Source organism: Lepus europaeus, chromosome 1, assembly GCF_033115175.1.
Source record: "Lepus europaeus isolate LE1 chromosome 1, mLepTim1.pri, whole genome shotgun sequence".
Lineage (NCBI taxonomy): Eukaryota > Metazoa > Chordata > Mammalia > Lagomorpha > Leporidae > Lepus > Lepus europaeus.
In genome coordinates this window covers 177,878,104-177,897,360 of record NC_084827.1, presented here as the reverse complement: position 1 = coordinate 177,897,360, position 19,257 = coordinate 177,878,104, and the positions used below count along the sequence as shown (strand labels likewise).

The 19,257-nt window shown below is 42.9% G+C and overlaps 1 protein-coding gene across 6 annotated transcripts in view; it reads left to right on the top strand.

Annotated features, from left to right (window-relative positions):
• USP40 (ubiquitin specific peptidase 40) overlaps positions 1-19,257 on the top strand; it is a 109,766-nt gene that overhangs the window by 57,976 nt on the left and 32,533 nt on the right. For 5 of the 6 annotated variants that reach the window (XM_062193638.1, XM_062193622.1, XM_062193614.1 and 2 more), the window contains 5 exons: positions 3,809-3,862; positions 5,219-5,307; positions 8,136-8,222; positions 14,531-14,567; positions 17,574-17,638. In XM_062193638.1, coding sequence (XP_062049622.1) covers positions 3,809-3,862; positions 5,219-5,307; positions 8,136-8,222; positions 14,531-14,567; positions 17,574-17,638 — 332 coding nt within the window. The remainder of the gene's footprint in view (positions 1-3,808; positions 3,863-5,218; positions 5,308-8,135; positions 8,223-14,530; positions 14,568-17,573; positions 17,639-19,257) is intronic. The other variant, XM_062193631.1, reaches the window with a different exon arrangement.

Below are 19,257 nucleotides of genomic sequence, written 5' to 3'. Positions count from 1 at the left end.
CCAGGCCATAGCAGAGAGCTGGATAGGTCGTGGAGCAACTGGGACTCGAACCAGCATCCGTATGGGATGCCAGCACTGCAGGCGGTGGCTTTACCTGCTACGCCAAAGCACTGGCCCCTGCTGTGAGAATTTATTAAAGACAATGTGAATAAATGGAGCACTTTACCATGTTCATGTATTAGAAGACACATTATTATTAATAGGATAATTTATCCTCAAATTGATTTGTAGATTCAATGCATTCTCAAAGTTCTAACGGTTTGTTTGGTTTTGTTTGTTTGTTTGTTTTTAGAAATTAAAAAGATGATTCTAAAGTGTATATAGAAACACAACTTAAAGTAGCCATTACAGTGCTTGGCCGGGGGGGCGGGGGGACAGGAGGGGAGTGAAGTGTTACACTATCTTACTTATTCTAGAGGGTGAATATTGGCCTACAGGTAAATAGATGTGAGCAGGGGTCAGCAAACAGTGGCTTAGAACGAGATTTTGTGTAGCCAGCAAGCAAAGAATAGTTTTTACATTTTAAAGGGCTATTTGAAGAAGGAGGTGTTATAGAAATCACATGTGACCTATAAAGCAAAAAATACTTACAGCAGAAATAAGTAGAGAATCCATAAATAGGAACAAAGTCATTTGACTTTTAACAAAGGTACCAAGATGTTTCCACCAAGAAACACAATGTATTTTCAACAAATAGTGCTGGATCGTTTGGGTAAAATGCAAACGTGATTTTGAGCTTTGCCTCATGTGATACAAAAACATTAAAACCACAGTGGATTATAGAGCTAAATGTTAAAACCTAAAACTATAAAATTTCTGGGAGAGTATATATTGAGAAAATACTTGATACTAGTCTACAACGAAAGTTGTTTATTTAAGATACTGCTCAAGAAGCACTAATCATAAAGAAAAAACTAAAAAATTGGACTACCTCAAAACAAAACGTGCTTCTCAAAAGGCAACCCACAGACTGAGAGAAAGTATTTATGACGCATGTATTTGACATTGTACTTGCACCAAAAACATTTTAGTGAAGATACCAGGCAGGTGCAATCCCCATGTGTTTCTGATGAGACTACAAAGGGGCTAACTTTGGAAGAGTGAGCTTGTTTCTCATAAACAGTCACCGGTTGTACTTCTGTATTTTTACAGAAATACAAAATTTTCTTTTTTTTAAAGTTGACACATGCATCTTTAAGAGGATATGAATGTTCATCACCGACAACTGTAGGTAATCCAATGCCCATGAGCAGGTGAATGGATCAACAGGTGTGGTGTGTCCAGACGCCACGTACTGCTGTCACTAACAACAAGTTATGTCCCACCACATGCAAAGGGGTCATTGTGTTAAACGGAAGAAGATAAACGCAAAAGACTACAGACTGTAGGGTCTACACATAGGAAATTTTAGAAAACCTAAGCTGTAGTTACGGAAGCCAGCTCAGGGTCCATGGGGACTGTCTGCAAAGTCGCACAAGGGCATTTTGGAGGTGATATAAATTTTATCTCAGCTTACTTGTGGTTGCCAAATGTTTACATATTTATCCCTCTCTATGAACTGTGAATTTATGCTAGTTGTATTTTAAGTAAATTATGTCTCAGAAAAGTTCATTCAACATCTGACCTTTTGTTAATGAATGGTTTGGGGTGTTCCCATTACTGTTTTCCCTTCTTCCTCTCTCCCTGCAACCCATTCTTCATATAGCAAATGATCTTAAATATAGTATGGGGGTTAGATCACGTTACTCCTCTTCTCAAAGCCCTCCAGTGGTTCCCCATTGCCCTTAGACTAATCCCTTAACTTCGCACATGAAGAACCTGCACGGTCTGACCCCCGCCTAACTGCGGTCTCATCGCTGTCCACTTGTCTCCTTATTCGCAGCACACTCCCCGTGTTGACTTCTGTGAGCTGTTCAGTACACAGATGTTCTTCCACTTCGAAGCTTTTTAGTGCTGTGGCCTCTTTGTACTCTCTTCCCTTTTCTCTTTCTCTGCCGACTTCTGGCACGCCTTTGGTCTCAACAAAAATGTTACTGCTTTCACCCCTCACGGTACAATCTCAGTATCTACGTCCGTGCTCTCGCGGTGCTCTGTGCTTTTCCTTCATAGTTCTTACCACGCTGGTATTGTTAACCTCTGCTGCCTCCACTGGACGAGGCTGTGAGAGCAGAGCCTGGGGCTGTTTTGTTATTACTACAGTGCTGGGTTCTAGTCTAATGCCTGGCACACAGAAGATGCACAGTAAGTATTTGTTGGGTGAAAGTGACAAGATTTTAATGAGACGGTGTTTTTAATGTTCTTTTTAAATTGGAGAACTAGATTCATAATCTGAGTTGATAAGAACTATGTTAGCTTCATATTGCTATGATGTAAGATATTGAACTCAGGACTCAGATTCTACTCTGGTCTAATAAAGCTAGACCTTGTAAAGCCCATGCCATTCTTGCCCATTCAGAAGGTTCAGCTATCACACCACCCCCAGTTCATGTCCTGTTTTGTAAGAATTCTGTTTGGACCAAAAACTCCTTCCCACAAAACAAGAATTTGCATCCTCAAAAGTAGTGCACATTAGTCCTACTACATTTGCTAAGCATAAAATCACCATACATATTTTGAATATGGGTGGTCTCCTTTGCAGAGTTCTTAGGCACAGTTTCATGGTTTAGTCATTTGTAACATCAGTCCCCCAGCTCCAATTTCAGCGACCATGGAATAATAACTGCGTAATCGTATGAAGTACACCTTCGGCTGCTAGCTCTGCTGGCTGTAGATTGCTACGTAAGTAACAGATTTGTGCCATATCATGGCTTCAATCTTGGCTGTCAGTCACTTCCTTCTTAGTTTGCTGGTGATTCGTCACCGCATGTCAGTCATACAGTTCATCACACAGACAGCGAAGTGTGTAGCGGTGCTGCCTCCTTTCCTCCTAGCAATAAAACCCATGTGACATTTTACAAGCATGGATCATTGTAAGGGAATTGGCTAACAAAGAAGGAGGTACAAAAAGAAGCAAAAGTATGTGGCATTATGGAAGGAAGTAGCTGCCCTTGGGAATGCTGACAATGCTGGCACTCAAGGGACTCCAGATGCCCAGCCGAGGACCTGGATAAAGGTGAACTTCCAACAAACGAGGAAGGGAGTTGCAGTGAAAAGGATAAAGACGGCCGACCGAAGTGACACTGGCAAAGCGCTTCACAGTGAAGGAGCTCTCGGAGAGAATTCTTGACATTGAAAGTGCAAACCATGAAATATTGGAAATTGATGCAGACTTAGAGTATGGCCGTTCACTAGGGGACAGAAAGGTGCTGTTGTAGGCTGCACAGTGAGGAGAAGGCAAGCCCAGTTTAAACTCCACTTGATGTGTGTTTAACAAATACATAAAACATTTTATTTTCCAAGATTTTCAGATAATTTTTAGATTTTAAATGTGTAATATTCACTTTACTAATTTTTACAATGTAGATATGAGTTATACTATTTTTTTATCTTCCTAATACAAGTATAGCCAATGGAGCATTTTAAGTGTTTTGAAAAAAGTTTTAGAAATCATGGAACAATTGTAATTTTCCACTGATTATTAAGATTGCTTGGCACAGCTGTAGCTTATTTGCTACAGTCCTGCGCTACTTTGCAAAGACTTAATAGTGGTTTGGATATTTTTAGCTGCTGGGGTTTTTGGTTTTTTTTAAGGCATTTGGTTGGTTGGTTTTTAGCTTCCTGCTGATTAACACAGTAGGACATCTCTCTTTGGTTTTTGTTTTTTTTTTTTGTTTTTTGCTATGCTAACCAGATTTTTTTCTATCTGTAGTGGAGAACAGCTGTTTGAGACCAGTTGATAGAAATGGGAAGCTGCTTTGTCCAGGTAAATCTTTTCAGTAGCTTTCAAAAGCCGACAGGCATCACACCATCTTTTTTTTTTTTTTTTTAAGATTTCTTTTAGGGGGCCAGACACTGTGGCATAGTAGGTTAAGCCTCTACCTGTGGTGCTGGCTTCCCATATGGGTGCTGGTTCAAATCCCAGCTGCTCCACTTCCAATCCAGCTCTCTGCTAATTGCCTGGGAAGGCAGTGGAAGGTGGTCCAAGTGCTTGAGCCCCTGTAACTACATGGGAGACCTAGAAGAAGCTCCTGGCTCCTGGCTTTGTACTGGCCCAGCTGCAGCTGTTGCGGCCGTTTGGGAAGTGAACCAGTGAATGAAAGGCCTCTCTCTCTCTGTCTCTCCTCTAACATTGCCTCTCAAATAAATAAATAATTGTGTTTTGTTTTGTTTTGTTTTTTTAATTATACATTTGAGAGGCAGAGATAGAGAGGGAGAAACAGAAATCTTCCATCTGCTGGTTCACTCCCTGGTAGCTGCAATGGCTGGGGCTGGGCCAACCCAAAGCCAGGACCTTCTTCATGGTCTCCCACGTGAATACAGGGGCCCAAGCTTTTAGGCTATCGCCACTGCTTTCCCAGACACATTAACAGGGTGCTGGATCGATAGAAAGCAGAGCAGCCAGGACTCGAACTGGCACCAGTGTGTAACATGGGTGTCACAGGCTGCGACCTTACCACTTTGCCACAATCATCCCCTATATATCTTAACATTTTTTTTAATCCAGATATCTTATGTAATTATGTATTACAGAAAACTTTAACCAGAAATGGAGAATGTTTTTCCAAAACACTTGTCTCTGGTGATCTGACCCTTCATTTTAGTCACAAGTTTGATCCAGTTGTACCTTTATGGCTTTATTTTCAAAGCTCCTCTGTTTGTTTTGCTAATTTTATTGTGACATCAGTTACAGAACAGTTTTTGGTTCTCACCCCTGTAATACCTTTTGTTATTAGAATAAATTTAGTCATGGACGTGACTATTTGTGGTTGTTAAAAGGGCAGTTTTAAACTTGCAAGAAGTTGGTCCATAATTCGTGGATTGATTTGGAATACTGGGCTTCCAATCTGCATGAGCAACAGCTGTTTAAGCCAGGCGATTTGAGTCAGCACATCCACAGCTGCCTCTTGTTTCCTAGCACTGTGGTGCAGGTAACAGGAATAATCCAGAGAATAGAAACTGAAAATGTAATCAGAACACAGGAACCCAGTTGCATAGGGAGAAATTCAGTTTTTTCTTTCATATTATTCTGGGTTTTCAAAGAAAAACGGATTCAGTAGTTTATTTTGCTTAGAGATGTGTAAATTAGTAGCATTCACCATATCTTCACAATTCTTTATAGTGCCAGACAGTTACACTTTGAAGGCAGCAGAATTGAAGTTGGGAAGCTCTCTGGGCCTGTGTCTTGGGAAAGCACCAACCCCCTCTCAGGTAAGATAAGGTCGCCTGTCAAATCCCAACTGAGCCTTTCATAGAATGCTCAATTAATACCTTAGCCACGCCAGTAACACTGTTTTTTCCTGAAAGATTTTTTTTTCCTTAAATGATACATTTTTTTAAGTTCTATTTATTTGAAGGAACAAGTGATAGAGAGAGGTCTCCCATTGGTCAGCTCACTTCCTAAATGGCTGTAATAACTGGGGTTTGGCCAGGCTGAAGCCAGGAGCCAGGAATTCCGTCCACATCTTCCACTTGGGAAATATAGAAGCCCTTGTCATACTTCCCAGATGCATTAGCAGGGAGCTGGAACAGAAGCTGAAAAGCCAGGATTCAAACCAGCAGTCTGATACAGGATGTGGGAATTCCAGGTGGTGGCTCAGCCCACTGTACCACAGTGCTGCCCTGGTCCTCTGTTTACATAAGAAATATTATGTTAAAGCATATTCATTAGGGTTTTTTCTGTGAGATGTTTGTGGTTAAGAGGGATCTTGAAGACTGAGTGGCCACCAGTTTTAACCGGTGCATTTCCTGAATTCTGAGACCCACCTCCTCCTCTCACCCACACATTTTAATAAATGTGAAATTAGGGGCCAGCGCTGGGCATAGTAAGGTAAACCTCTGCCTGCTGCACTGGCATCCCATCTGAGCACTGGTTCATGTCCGGCTGCTCCTCTTCCTATCCAGCTCTCTGCTTATGGCCTCAGAAAGCAGGAGAAGATGGCCCAAGTGCCTGGGCCCCTGCACCCACTTGGGAGACCTGGAAGAAGCTCCTGGCTCCAGATGGGCCCACCTCCGGCCATTGTGGCCATTTGGGGAGCAAACCTGCGATGGAAGACCTCTCTGTCCCTCTCTCTGCAACTCTGTGTCTCAAATAAATAAGTAAATCTTAAGAAGAAAAGTTGTGAAATTAGAACGTGTCTTCGTTGTGGTGTTCTGTAGTATGTGTTAATGATACAAAAAGGAACAAGCTTGACAACTAGTGCATTTTAGATTTAATGAAAGATGGTGTATTGATTTAGGACTTAATTACTCTGAAATAGAATGGTGTCTGCAGCCTCTCTTTCCTGTGCCTTTATCATATTCATTCTCTGTTTAATGCAATAAGGTTGACCAGAAGCCCTATAATAAACATTAATTACAGTCCAGAAGGCATAAGCTTCTGGTTAATAAACGTTAATTACAGTCTGAGAGTCATAGTACGTTAATATTCTCCATCTAGGCAGTCTGGATTCATATCAGGTTCCCCATGACTCCTGGCTCCACTTCATTTGTTTCCCAACTACTTCCTTTAATATACTTTCCCCTGGGCCGGCACCGCGGCTCACTAGGCTAATCCTCCGCCTTGCGGTGCCGGCACCCCGGGTTCTAGTCCCGGTTGGGGCACGGATCCTGTCCCGGTTGCCCCTCTTCCAGGCCAGCTCTCTGCTGTGGCCAGGGAGTGCAGTGAAGGATGGCCCAAGTGCTTGGGCCCTGCACCCCAAGGGAGACCAGGAGAAGCACCTGGCTCCTGCCATCGGATCAGCGCGGTGCGCCGGCCGCAGCGCACCAGCCGCGGCAGCCATTGGAGGGTGAACCAACGGCAAAGGAAGACCTTTCTCTCTGTCTCTCTCTCTCTCACTATCCACTCTGCCTGTCAAAAATTAAAAAAAAAAAATTAAAAAAAAAATAAAAAAAATATATATATATATACTTTCCCCTGAACTTTGGCAAATAGTAATGCATGACTACCTAAAAGGAGGGAAAATATGACAAGTGAGGTTGATTTAGAAAGGAAAATTAGGGCCAAAAGGAGTTGAATTGACAAGAAAGCAGATATAGTTTCTTGATAGAATCTTTGGAATTGTGATATATGGAATCCCTAGACAAAATGATGATAAAGTCGCTCAGAGAGAAAGCACAGTTAATGCTTACTAAGTGTAGTGACTGCAGGCTCCTTTGGGAGTGGCTGAGACAGATGGAGGTAAAGGTAAAGAAGCAGTGCCTATGAGAGATTTTTGGGTGAAAACATTGGTGATAAAGCATCTTACACTTCTAGGTAGTTTAAGTTGTAAATTAAATTATGAAACAGTCTTGTTTTTATATAATTTGAGTTTTTGTTTTTTTACAATTTGAGAGACAGAGACAGATAGAACTTACCTGGAGGTTCTCTCTCCAAACACCCACAACAGCTGATGCTGGGCTGAGGCCAGAGCCAGGAACTCAATCCAGGTCTCCCATGTGGGTGGCAGGACACCTGCTGTCTCTCAGGATCTGCACTGGCAGGAAGCTGGAGTCGAGAGTTGGAGCTGGCAGGGCCAACACTGTGGCGCAGTAGGTTAATCCTCTGTGTGCGTCACTGGCATCCCTTACGGGTCTGGTTGTAGTTCTGGCTGCTCCTCTTTCGATCCAGCTCTCTGCTGTGGCCTGGGAAAGCAGCAGAAGATGGCCCAAGTGCTGGGGCCCTTGTACTCACATAGGAGACCTGGAAGAAGCTCCTGGCTTTGGATCAGCGACGCTCCAGCCGTTGCAACCACTCAAGAGTGAACCAGAAGATGGAAGATCTTTCTCTCTGTTTCTCTTTCTCAATGTCTGTAACTTTGCCTCTCAAATAAATAATATCTTCAAAAAAAAAATAAGAGTGAGAGCTGGGAATTGAACTCAGGCATTCCAGTGCAGCATATGGGCATTTTAACCATGAGGTTAGAGGCTCACTCCCATAATTTGAGATTTTTACTTAAGTTTCATGTACCTTTGGCTTTACTCTTTTTGGAAGTAAATAATACATCATTGAATTTAGAAATTGAAATTCAGTTGCATTCATACTTCTATCTGGAACTTAGCTGTTCCTGTTTTTCGCTGTGGGGAGTGACATTCAGCCTGGAACAGAGATGGAGATCCTAGTGGAAGAAACAGTATCTGTGAGTGATGTAAGTGATTTTGCTTTCTGTTTGGGGAGTGGTGTTGGAGTGGGAGATTGGGCTGGAAGTGCTGCAGCAGATCTTACATAGTGTACCTCAGAGAATTGTATGTTCTCTGTAGAGGAGTCATTTAGGGGGCCAACAGGAATTTTAAATAGGACTACTATTTTTTTCCTTTTCTAATTATCAGTAATTATTATAGAAGTGTAGAATATGCAGAAATTGATTAAAAGAAAATAGGGTCTGGTATTGTGGTATAGCTGGTTAAGTTACCACTTATGACACTGGCATCCCACTTCAGAGTTCTGGTTCAAGACCCTGATGTTCTGCTTCCAATCCAGTTCCCTGCTACCACACCTAGGAAGGCAGCTGATGATGGCCCAACACTTGCGCCCTAGCCACCCATGTGGGAGACCAGATGGAATTCCTGGCTTCTGGCTTCAGCCTGGCCCAGCCCTTGCTGTTGTGTCCATTTGGGGAGTGAACCAGCATGTAAAAATCAGTCAATCAATCTCTCTCTGTCTCTCTTTTTTTTTTTTTTGACAGGCAGAGTGGACAGTGAGAGAGAGAGAGACAGAGAGAAAGGTCTTCCTTTTCCGTTGGTTCACCCTCCAATGGCCGCCACGGCCGGTGCACTGCACTGATCCGAAGGCAGGAGCCAGGTGCTTCTCCTGGTCTCCCATGCGCATGCAGGGCCCAAGCACTTGGGCCATCCTCCACTGCACTCCCGGGCCGTAGCAGAGAGCTGGCCTGGAAGAGAGGCAACCGGGACAGAATCCAGTGCCCCGACTGGGACTAGAACCCGGGGTGCCAGCGCTGCAGGCGGAGGATTAGCCTATTGAGCCACGGCACTGGCCTAGTCAATCAATCAATCAATCAATCTCCCCGCCCCCCCCATTCCCCTCTCTCTGTGGCTCTGCCTGCCCCCCCCCCCCAGATTGATTTTCATTTATGTGAAAGGCAGAGTTAGAGAGATCTTCCATCCGCTGGTTCACTCCCCAAATGGCCACAACAGCCTGGGCTGGCCCAGGCCAAAGCCAGGAGCTTCTTCCAGATCTCCCATGTGGGTGGCAGGGGCTCAAGTACTTGGGCCATCTTCTGCTACTTTTCCCAGGCCATTAGCAGGGAGCTGGATCGGAAGTGGAACAGCCAGAACACGAACCAGCATCCATATGGGATGCCAGCATCGCAGGCAATGGCTTTAGCCACTGTGCCACAATGCCAACCCATTTGTCTTTCAAATCTTTTTTTAAATTTTTTAAAATTATTTGAAAGGCAGAGTTACAGAGAGGCAGAGAGAAAGAGAGGTCTTCCATCCACAGGTTCACTCCCCAGATGGCCACAACAGCTGGAGCTGCACTGATCCAAAGCCAGGAGCCAGGAGCTTCTGGATCTCCCACGTGGGTGCAGGGGCCCAAGGAATTGGGCCATCTTCTACTGCTTTCCCAGGCCATAGCAGAGAGCTGGATCGGAAGTGGAGCAGGCAGGACTTGAACCAGCACCTATACGGGATGCCGGCACTGCAGGTGGTAGTTTTACCTGCTGTGCCACAGCACTAGCCCCGAAATAAATAAATCTTTACAGAAAAAGAAAATGAAAAAATTGAGTTTCCTCATTATTCCTTATTCTACTCTATGAGCATTTTGGCATATTTCCTTCTGGTATTTTTATAAACACAGATAGTTTCACACACAATTATGAATGTATGGGAGATCAAGCAAATGAATAATTATGTTGGTGTCATTGAGGACTAGAATTTTCCAGTTTTGGAAAATGGAGAGACATAAAAGCAGTGTGGTTAAATTAAAACATGAACTTCATTTATTTTTTCTTAAAAATATTTTTTTCACTAGCAATTTAGAAACAATTGCCAATCTGGTAGCAGCAAATACATCTAGCACCCAGATTGTGGTTGCTGAATACCATTTCCACTAAAAGGAACCAGGCATTTTGGAATAATGGCTGCCTTTACTATGGGTCAGGAAGTGTATACGATGAGCCTGGAATATCTTATTATCACAGAAAGCAGTGGAGCAACTGGAATCATCAGAGAGACTTGAGGAGCCCACTAGTCAAAAGATGAGAATGTTGGGACATCAGTAATTAAAATTCTATAATGATACAAGTTATTGAGGGAGTGGTGGTGTGGAGCAGCAGGTTAGGCTGCCATGTACAACAGCAGCATCCATTTCAGAGCACTGGTTCTAGTCCCCACTGCGCCACTTCCGATCCAGCTCCCTGCTAATGCTCCTGGGAAAGCAGCAGAAACTGGCCCAAGTACTTGGGTCCCTTCTACCCTCGTGAGAGACCAGATGGAGTTTGAGGCCCCACACTTTAGCCTGGCCCAGCCCCAACTGGCCGTCACAGCCATTTGGGGAGTGAACTAGCTGTTGGAAGATCTCTCTCTCTGCCTCTCCCTGTGTAACTCTGCCTTTCAAATAAATAAAGCCTTGTAAAAAATTATTGAAATGGGGAATGCACATAAATGAATAAAAGAAAAAAGTTAAATTTCCCCATCCCATATAACATTCATAAAATCAGTGAGTTCATAATATTCATGAAAGAAACTATTCATTGGTTACCAATAGTGTATCAGACAACTATATAGGGAGGAAAAATCAAATATTTATCCTGTTTTTTAGTTTTCTGCAAAAAATGCCTCAGGATAACTAAGTAGATAATGAAAAGTTTTTCTTCATAGACCTGTTCCAGCTAAAAAATGAAGAGAAAAACTTTAAATATCATGATTTCTCAACTCTTAATAAATTAATGCATGTAGGCAATGATCCTCAAAAATGAGGATCCAACAACAGCAGTGTTCACATCCTCTAGAAATCCAGAACAGTACTAGTGCCCTTCTTGCATGAAACAAAAAAACTATACCTGAGTCTGATGGAGCCCATAGATCTACTTCCCAGTTTATGAGAAATACAGGGAACATAGGAATATGTTAACTGCACCACAGGTCTACAGTCAGCTAAATCCAGATTGGAAAATTTCTTCAACAAATAAGTCATAGGAACCGGGTTAACCTTTGGTTAAAAGAGGCATAAGAGCAGCAGCAACCAATTGCAGAGCGTGGACTTTGTTTGGACCTTGAGTCAAGCCAAAAGAACTTCTGGTAGGGATAACTGAAGAGGAGAAATTTGAACATGACTGGATCTTGAATATTAAGGAATTCTTAATTGTTTCGGTGTCATAATCATTCTAGAGATTTTTTGTTTGTTTGTTTGTTTTAAGAATCCCTATCTTTTTAGAGATGTATACCAAGTATTTAGAAATGAAATGATGCACCTTGGGACTGGCGTTGTGGTGCAACAAGTTAAGCATCACAGATGAGTGCTGGTTCAAGTCCCAGCTGCTCCACTCTTGATCCAGCTCCCTGCTAATGTGCCTGGGAAATGCACCCTTGTGGGAGACCTGGATGGAGTTCCAGGCTCCTGGCTTCTGCCTGGCCCCTGTTGCGGCCTTGTGGGGAGTGAACCAGTGGATGGAAGAAAATGTGTCTCCAGTCTATAACTCTGCCTTTCAAATAAATAAATCAATCTTTAAAAAAGAAGAGAAATGATAAACCTGGCATTTGCTTCACAAGAATTTGGGGAAAGGATGGGAATACTGACAATCAACACTGGCCATGGCCATCATTGAGACTGTTAATGGTTAATTGGGGATTATTTTACTATTCCCTGCATGTATTTGATATTTTCCATAAGATTTTTTTTAAGTAAACATTTTTTATCTTTTGTTACATGCTGTAAATATTCTCCCAGTTTTTCATTGACTTTTTAACTTAAGTGTTTTTTAGTTTCAAAGAAAGAAACCACAAAACTTTTCAGAAGACAGACAGACATAGATCCCTCCTCTGCTTTCTTGAACCCGTTGCGACTGATCGAGGTAATCAGTGGCCTCTGGGTAGCTGTGTTCAAAGAGCACCCACTTCCTCCTTGCTCTGACAGCAGCCTCATCACCAGTGATGACTCTCATTCTCTAGACCCCTTGTCAGTCGGCTTCCAGAACACCATAGCTCTTTCAGGTTTTTTGCCCCAATGGCCTGCCCCATTCTTAGACTGGACCTTGTACTAAAACTCCAACTTTATCATTTAGCTGCTGTTTGGTTATCTGATAACATCCCAAAGTATTAACACATCCATAGCAGACTGCCTGATCTTCTCCCTGAAACATTCTGCACTCACATTTTTCTCTTCTTCAGCTCTATTTTTGGACTTGCTCAGACCAAAAACCTGGAAGTCATCCTTGATTCTTTTTAGTTCACATTCAGATCTTCAGGAAATCCTTTGGATTCTGCTGTCAAAATGCACCTAAGACCTGATCGCATCTCATTCCTTCAGTGCTAACACCCCATCACAACCCATCTGGATTATTCCAGCAGCTTACACCCCATCACAACCCCTCTGGATTATTCCAGCAGCTTACACCCCATCACAACCCCTCTGGATTATTCCAGCAGCTTACACCCCATCACAACCCATCTGGATTATTCCAGCAGCTTACACCCCATCACAACCCATCTGGATTATTCCAGCAGCTTACACCCCATCACAACCCCTCTGGATTATTCCAGCAGCTTACACCCCATCACAACCCATCTGGATTATTCCAGCAGCTTACACCCCATCACAACCCATCTGGATTATTCCAGCAGCTTACACCCCATCACAACTCCTCTGGATTATTCTAGCAGCTTCCTATCTGGTCTTCTTGCTTCCAGGGTGTCTACTTTATTTTTTAAGATTTATTTATTTATTTGAAAGACAAGTTAAGAGAGAGAACTGCTGGTTCACTCCCCAGATGACCACTATGTCCAGGACTAGGCCAAGCAGAAGCCACGAACCAGCAATTCCAACTCCATCTGGCTGTCCCACATGGGATGCCCACGTCTCTGCTTCATTTGCTGCCACAGCACCAGTTGTTACAAAGCAGTTGATGATTCTTTAACATGTGAGATTGGTCACTCCTATAATCAGCAGCTCTCCTGTGTTGTCTCATCTCACTCAAAGTTAACAGCCAAATCCTTGAAGGGCTTTGCTTGGTTTTGGGTTTGGTTTCAGACTACTACCCCCTGTCACTCATTCTTTTACTCCAGCCACACTGCCTCTTTGCTGATCCTCAAAGACAACCTCTACACTGGCTGTTTTCTATGCCTACAACACGATTAAGTTGCATGCTCCTTTGTTTATTTTTCTTTAATAATGAGAGCCTTTAAGATTGCAAGTTTCTTTGAATTCAGCTTTGGTCCCATTCCTCATATCTTTTTCTAAACAATCTATGATTATATTTTAAAGTCTTGTGTAATTTTATTTTTAACCATACAAGTAAATGAAAGATTTATTCTCACTTTTAAAACTTTACAAGAGTTAAAAAAAAAAAATACGCTTGCTCATTACAGGATTCTGGTCCCTTCTCTAGAAGTCACTGTTGTCACTGAATAGCATTATCCTGTCCACATCAGGACAGACCTCTGCTGTGCAAGAGCCAGCTGTGGGGAAGAACACTTCAAAACAGTCATGAACAGATGGAATTAAAAGACAGGGTTTTTTTGGCACAAAAAAAAAAAATTAAAATCCATTTATAGAAGGGTCTTGAAAAAGTTCATGAAAAATACATATTATGAAATGCTATGGATTTCAAAGTTTCTTTGCATCAAAATAAGCTTATCTTTTAATTCTGTTTTCCATGAACATGTTTTCTTGAATGTTCACCTGTTGATAACTATTTTGATCACAGCAATGACCATCCTTATTTTTGCTGTAGTGTAGTATAAATCAAATTTTATTTATTCTGTTACCCAAAATTTATTTAGTAATGTTTTTTTCTCAAGAAGTTTGGAGTTTAAATTACTATTTTGGCTTCATTTGAACTTTTGTTAATGTCTCGTTTTTGCATTGTGTCACAAGATCACAGCTTGTCTAGTTCTTTCCTGTGAGTTTATGTGTGATTAGTTGCATTTCACAACTGCTTAATAAAGGCTAATTTCTTCTCATAGGATTCATAATTTAATGTGTATGTATGAAATCAGCATAATTAATCACATCTAGTAGATGTACACTGTTAATCCTCCCAGGAAGGAAATCATTCAGATCTGGAAGTTGGTAAATGAGACTTTGAACTGGCTCCACCTCCCTCTTCAGAAGCAAATCCAACTAGTATATTATCTTACTAATTCTGTATATCTTTATCTCTTTAAGAACTATTAAATATGATCAGGCATAAATAGGTCCAGAGTCTAAAAATGGTGTTTTCCTAGTACCATAAATCAAAAATAAAAACTAATGTAAACATAACTTTTTTTTTTGCAGTGTTTAAAATTAATGCTAGAGAAATCTGGTCTACCGGGTAAGTGATTTCCCAGGATGATATAGTCTGACATCATTTAGTTAAAATAAATTACAGTAGTGTTCCTTTGTTGTGGCTTCACTCTCAGCAGTTTCAGTTGTCCTCAGTTTAAAAATATTAAATGAAAAATTCCAGGAGTAGTTCACATTTTGAACTGCACCTTTTTGAGTAGCGTGATGAAATCTGGCATGAATCATCCCTGTGTCCAGCAAGCCCGTGCTGAATACACTGTGTGCCCAGCAGTCACCCCAGGAGCCATCACAGCTGTCAAGGCTGTGCCAGTCCTTGTGTTCAAGGCGGCGTTGATATGATCATATAAAGCAGCATTTATATCAACAGGACTCTGTGTTATGTGGGATTTCAGTCATGCACTAGGGGCGTTGGATATGAGGTGGCTGCTTTATCTATAAACCTAATGAAGGTGTTCAAACTTTCTTTCTCCAGGGTTATGGGCAAAACATTTACAGAATTGTGGGGAGGAAAAAAGAAATTTACATGTGTGTATGTACATGATGACTTCTCCTGGTCCTTGTTTACAAACTGCAAACCAGTGACGCATTAGCATGGAGTCAAGGGAGCCCGGCTAGGATCCAGCAGAGGTGCACAGGAAATAAGCAAGGATTTATGCCACCGGGAATTACCCACACCTCCCAGTGATGTTTTTTTAAAGTCTCGTTGATTTAGAATTTCGGTGCCTTCATTTTGTGTCAGTATTTTTGTGGTATAGTATGAACAACAATCCAGGATAACTTGAAGAAACCTTGCGGGCAGAATCGTGTCTGAGCCTGAGACAGCGTCGCAGTGCTTGGTAGAGCACTTTGCTCCTAAACGTCACTGCAAGCCTGTGCCTTCCTCGTCTAGAAGGGACGTTACGTGCTCTGGGGAAGAGGCGTTCTTCTAGAAACATACAAGCAGTATCTAAATTTAACAGCAGGCCTGCCATGCAGGGGTCATCACACATTTCCATTTTGTAGAAGAGAGGCGAGAGAGGTTAAATGCCCTCCCTAGCGAGCTCTGAGTGCTTTCAGACCTGAATTCTTTTTTTTTTTTTTTCTCTATTCTTTCTTTCTAAATTTTATTGAAGTTATACCAGTTTTCCTGTATTTCATATAGGCAGATTCAGGAACATGGTGACACCTCCCACCCTTCCCCCCTCCTGTCCATGCTCCCACCCTTCTTCCTTCTCCCTCTCCTTTTCCCATTCATATGGATGCAACTGGAAACCATTGTATTTAGTGAAATAAGCCAGTCCCAAAAGACAAATCCCATGTGTTCTCCCTGGTCTGTGGTAACCTGAATAATAATAATTTCATAATACTAAAAGGTAATCTGAAAGAGTAAAATGGACACTTTGAGATGTGATGATTTTGAACAGCCCTTATCTTGACTGTTGAGGAACAGTGGTAGTTTTTTTTCTTAATACTATTTGTTGAACTCTTTACTTAGTATAGGATTAATCTTACGAGTATAAAGTTAACTGAAAATAGATCTCTGTGAAAAACAATAAGAAACAGCCTGACTTCTTTCTACCATGCTATGCTAGGAATTGTTAGTGTTCACTTTTAATGTGTTTGTGATTTTAATGTATTTTAAATTTTTAAAAGTCACATAAATATTAACTGTATTTAAAACCAGAATTAATGACAAAACAGGATCTGTGAAGAGATTCAAAACCTGGCCTGTGGAGCTAAATATAAGATCTACATTTATTCTTTTGGCTTTTTTGTGTTTTGTTGAGTAGGGGGAGTAGTTTCTGGATGTTGCTATTTTTTTAATGACTAGAATGTCTAACTTTTGGACCTGACATTGTGGCATAGTAGGTTGAACCTCCACTTGCAATGCCGGAATCCCAAGTCTGAGTGTGGGTTCAAATCTTCCAGCTTCCTGCTGACGCACTTGGAAGGCAGAAGAAGATGGCCCAAGTCCTTAGGGTCCTGCCACCCACGTGGCTTTGGCCTGGCCCAGCCACAGCTGTGCAGCCATCTGGGGAGTGAACTATGAGACGGAAGATCTTTATGTCTCTCTCTGTCACTCTGCCTTTCAAGTAAATAAATAAAATTTTTTAATTCTGTACTTGTTTCACCCATTTAGCAAATATACTGACAAAGAGAAGTCTGATTAAAGTCTGTTTAACTTTTATAAACATACACTCATTCCAGCTTCATTAAAGGCTGTTCGGAAAGCACTAACACTGTCTTTGTGAGATTAAGTGCTAACTAGGTAGGAATAGTTTTCTTGTACACATCAGCAGTTGATGAGCAATGTTAGCTTATACCTCCAACTGAGACAAAGGAGTAAAACTCAACTTGTGATGCTTTCAAGAAGGAATTCTGTACTTACATATTTGTGTATGAGAGATCCTCAAAAAGTATGTGGAAAATGTGTATGGTAAAAACTGTGCATAGACTTCAAGAAAATACACTGAAATAACCTTATCTTCCAATTTCATTTTCCATGAATTTTTTGAAGTATCCTTATATATGTACATAAATGTATATGTTTCTGTGTACATGTAAATTATAAAGTTACAAAGTAAACATTGTATAACAGTAGCAATTATTTTCATTTCTTTATTTGAAGAAGAGAACAAGCTGTCATCCATTGATTTACTCCCCATATGCCTGCTATGGCCAAGGAGCCAAAAGCTCAATCCAGGTCTCATATGGGTGACAGGAATTTAAGGGCTTGGGTTATCATTGCTGCCTCCTAGGTCAGCATCAGCAGCGAGAGCTTAGAGTTGAAACCAGACTCTCTGATGTGGGTTATGAGCATCTTAGCTGTTGTCTCAACTCCTGCCCTATAAGTGTCATTTTTATTCCCAAGTATACAGGTCTTGATGAAAGAGTAGAAATTAATCAGATGCTCTGGAAGAGGTAGTTACTTAAAAAATTTATAGCTGTTAGCAGAGCAAACCCTATTTGAAATTCACTTACCCAGCAGAGTCATTCCTTTCAAACTCTTAAGACATATTCTGATTTTTTTATCCTGATTTTGATTGCTTCACAGGAGAAACGTGGCATTTACGAAAAATGGATTGGTGCTATGAAGCTGGGGAGCCTTTATGTGCAGAGGTAAGATTATTTCTATACATTTGGTTCTTAAAAATTATTATTTTGTATTTGTATACAAGATACCTACCCTCTCAGGTGAATAAATTCTAAAGAAAGTTTAACCTTTCTAGGCTACAGAGATCCATAAATGAATCTATTTTCACTGTTTTATTGTTGTATTATTTTGATAGAGGGAGTTGGAGCTACGTGAGACTATCCCTGCTCTCCGTGATAAGTCCCTTTTTGGAGAGTGCGTGTCCCTTGCGGCAGTAGTTCATTAGAAAGAGAACAAATGAACTGATGAAAGAATTTGAAGATATACTTTGAATTTTCAACCCCTGAATATTTTAATCTCGGAGTTTCTCTTTAAGTTAATAGTGGCAGAATTCATCTTACCGACCAGTCTCTTGGGCTGTGGTCCAAGCTCTAGTTCCTGCCAAACTCAGTTTGCAGGAGCATGTATTATACAAGTCTGAGTGCAAGAAATGGCAAACAGTTGCTATGTCTGCTTTAAATGTGCATCTGGTGCCAAGTCCTGATGCTTTGGATGGCCCCCTGGCTCCCTGCTTCTCCGGAGCACGCTGAGGCCAGTCTCTTGGGTGGCGGGCAGCTTCTGCACGGGACCTCCTGCCTCCTGTCACCTGAGGCATCAGGCACTTTAGTGATGCTCAGGGGTGGCTCCTCTTTCTCTCCTTGTACACACACAGGCTCCCAGAGCCAGCTGTGGCTGAGGGCCTCGCAGGGTGGACGGGCCAGGCCAGGGTCAGCAAGTGGTTGGGACTTCACTGCCTGCTTGAGCTACAGGTCCTCACAGCGGGCTGGAGCTGTGGTTTCCAAGTCCCGCCGGCTGCCCAGCCCAGCTCCCCTGGGGGCCTCTCTGCTGGGGGACGCCTCCCCCCAGGCCCTTGGTGAGGCCTTTCCAGGGCTGCCTGTCCGGGCTCACAGAGGTGCAGGCGGCAGCAGAGTGACCGGTGGGTCTGAGTTCTGAGGAGCTGGGACGAAGTGCTGACAGTGCCTGGCCATGCAAGTGCCGGGCCTTCCAGCAGCCTTCAGGGGGGTGGGGGCTGTGGGTCCAGACCTACCCAGGCTGGGGGCTGCTGAGGAAGACCTGCTAGCCTCCTCAAGGGCTTGTGGGCTCCCAAGCTTCCTCTGGGCAACAGTGGGCCCTTCTATTCTGGGAGAACCCAGCACGACCCCTGTCAGCAGGCCTGGGACCGCTGGCCCCTGGCCCCTGGGCAAGCAGGTGTCCTCTTCCCCACCCTGTCCTGCTCCTCTGAGGGGTGGGTTCTGGCCGCTTCCGGGTTAGGTGCTGAGCCGGGCTCATGTCTTCCCTGGCTGTCCTCAGGCCCCTCATTGGCATCATCCTCTGAGGAGTCCACCTTGCGGATAGCTTCTTGCTTCTGCAGCGACTCTGGCCACTCAGCTCGGTCCTGCCGGAGGGTGCCCAGGGCCCTTGAGGGAGCTGGCAGTAGCACCCCCTTCCCTGGCAGCGCCCCTTTCCCGGACAGCATGCCCCTGGTGCCAACGCCTTCCAGAGGGCTGGCTTCCCGGGGTGGCAACTCCTTTAGCTCCGAATGGGGCAGCTCCAGGCTATGCTTGTGGGACGTGGCCAGCTTCGTGGCCGACTGCACCCTCTTAAG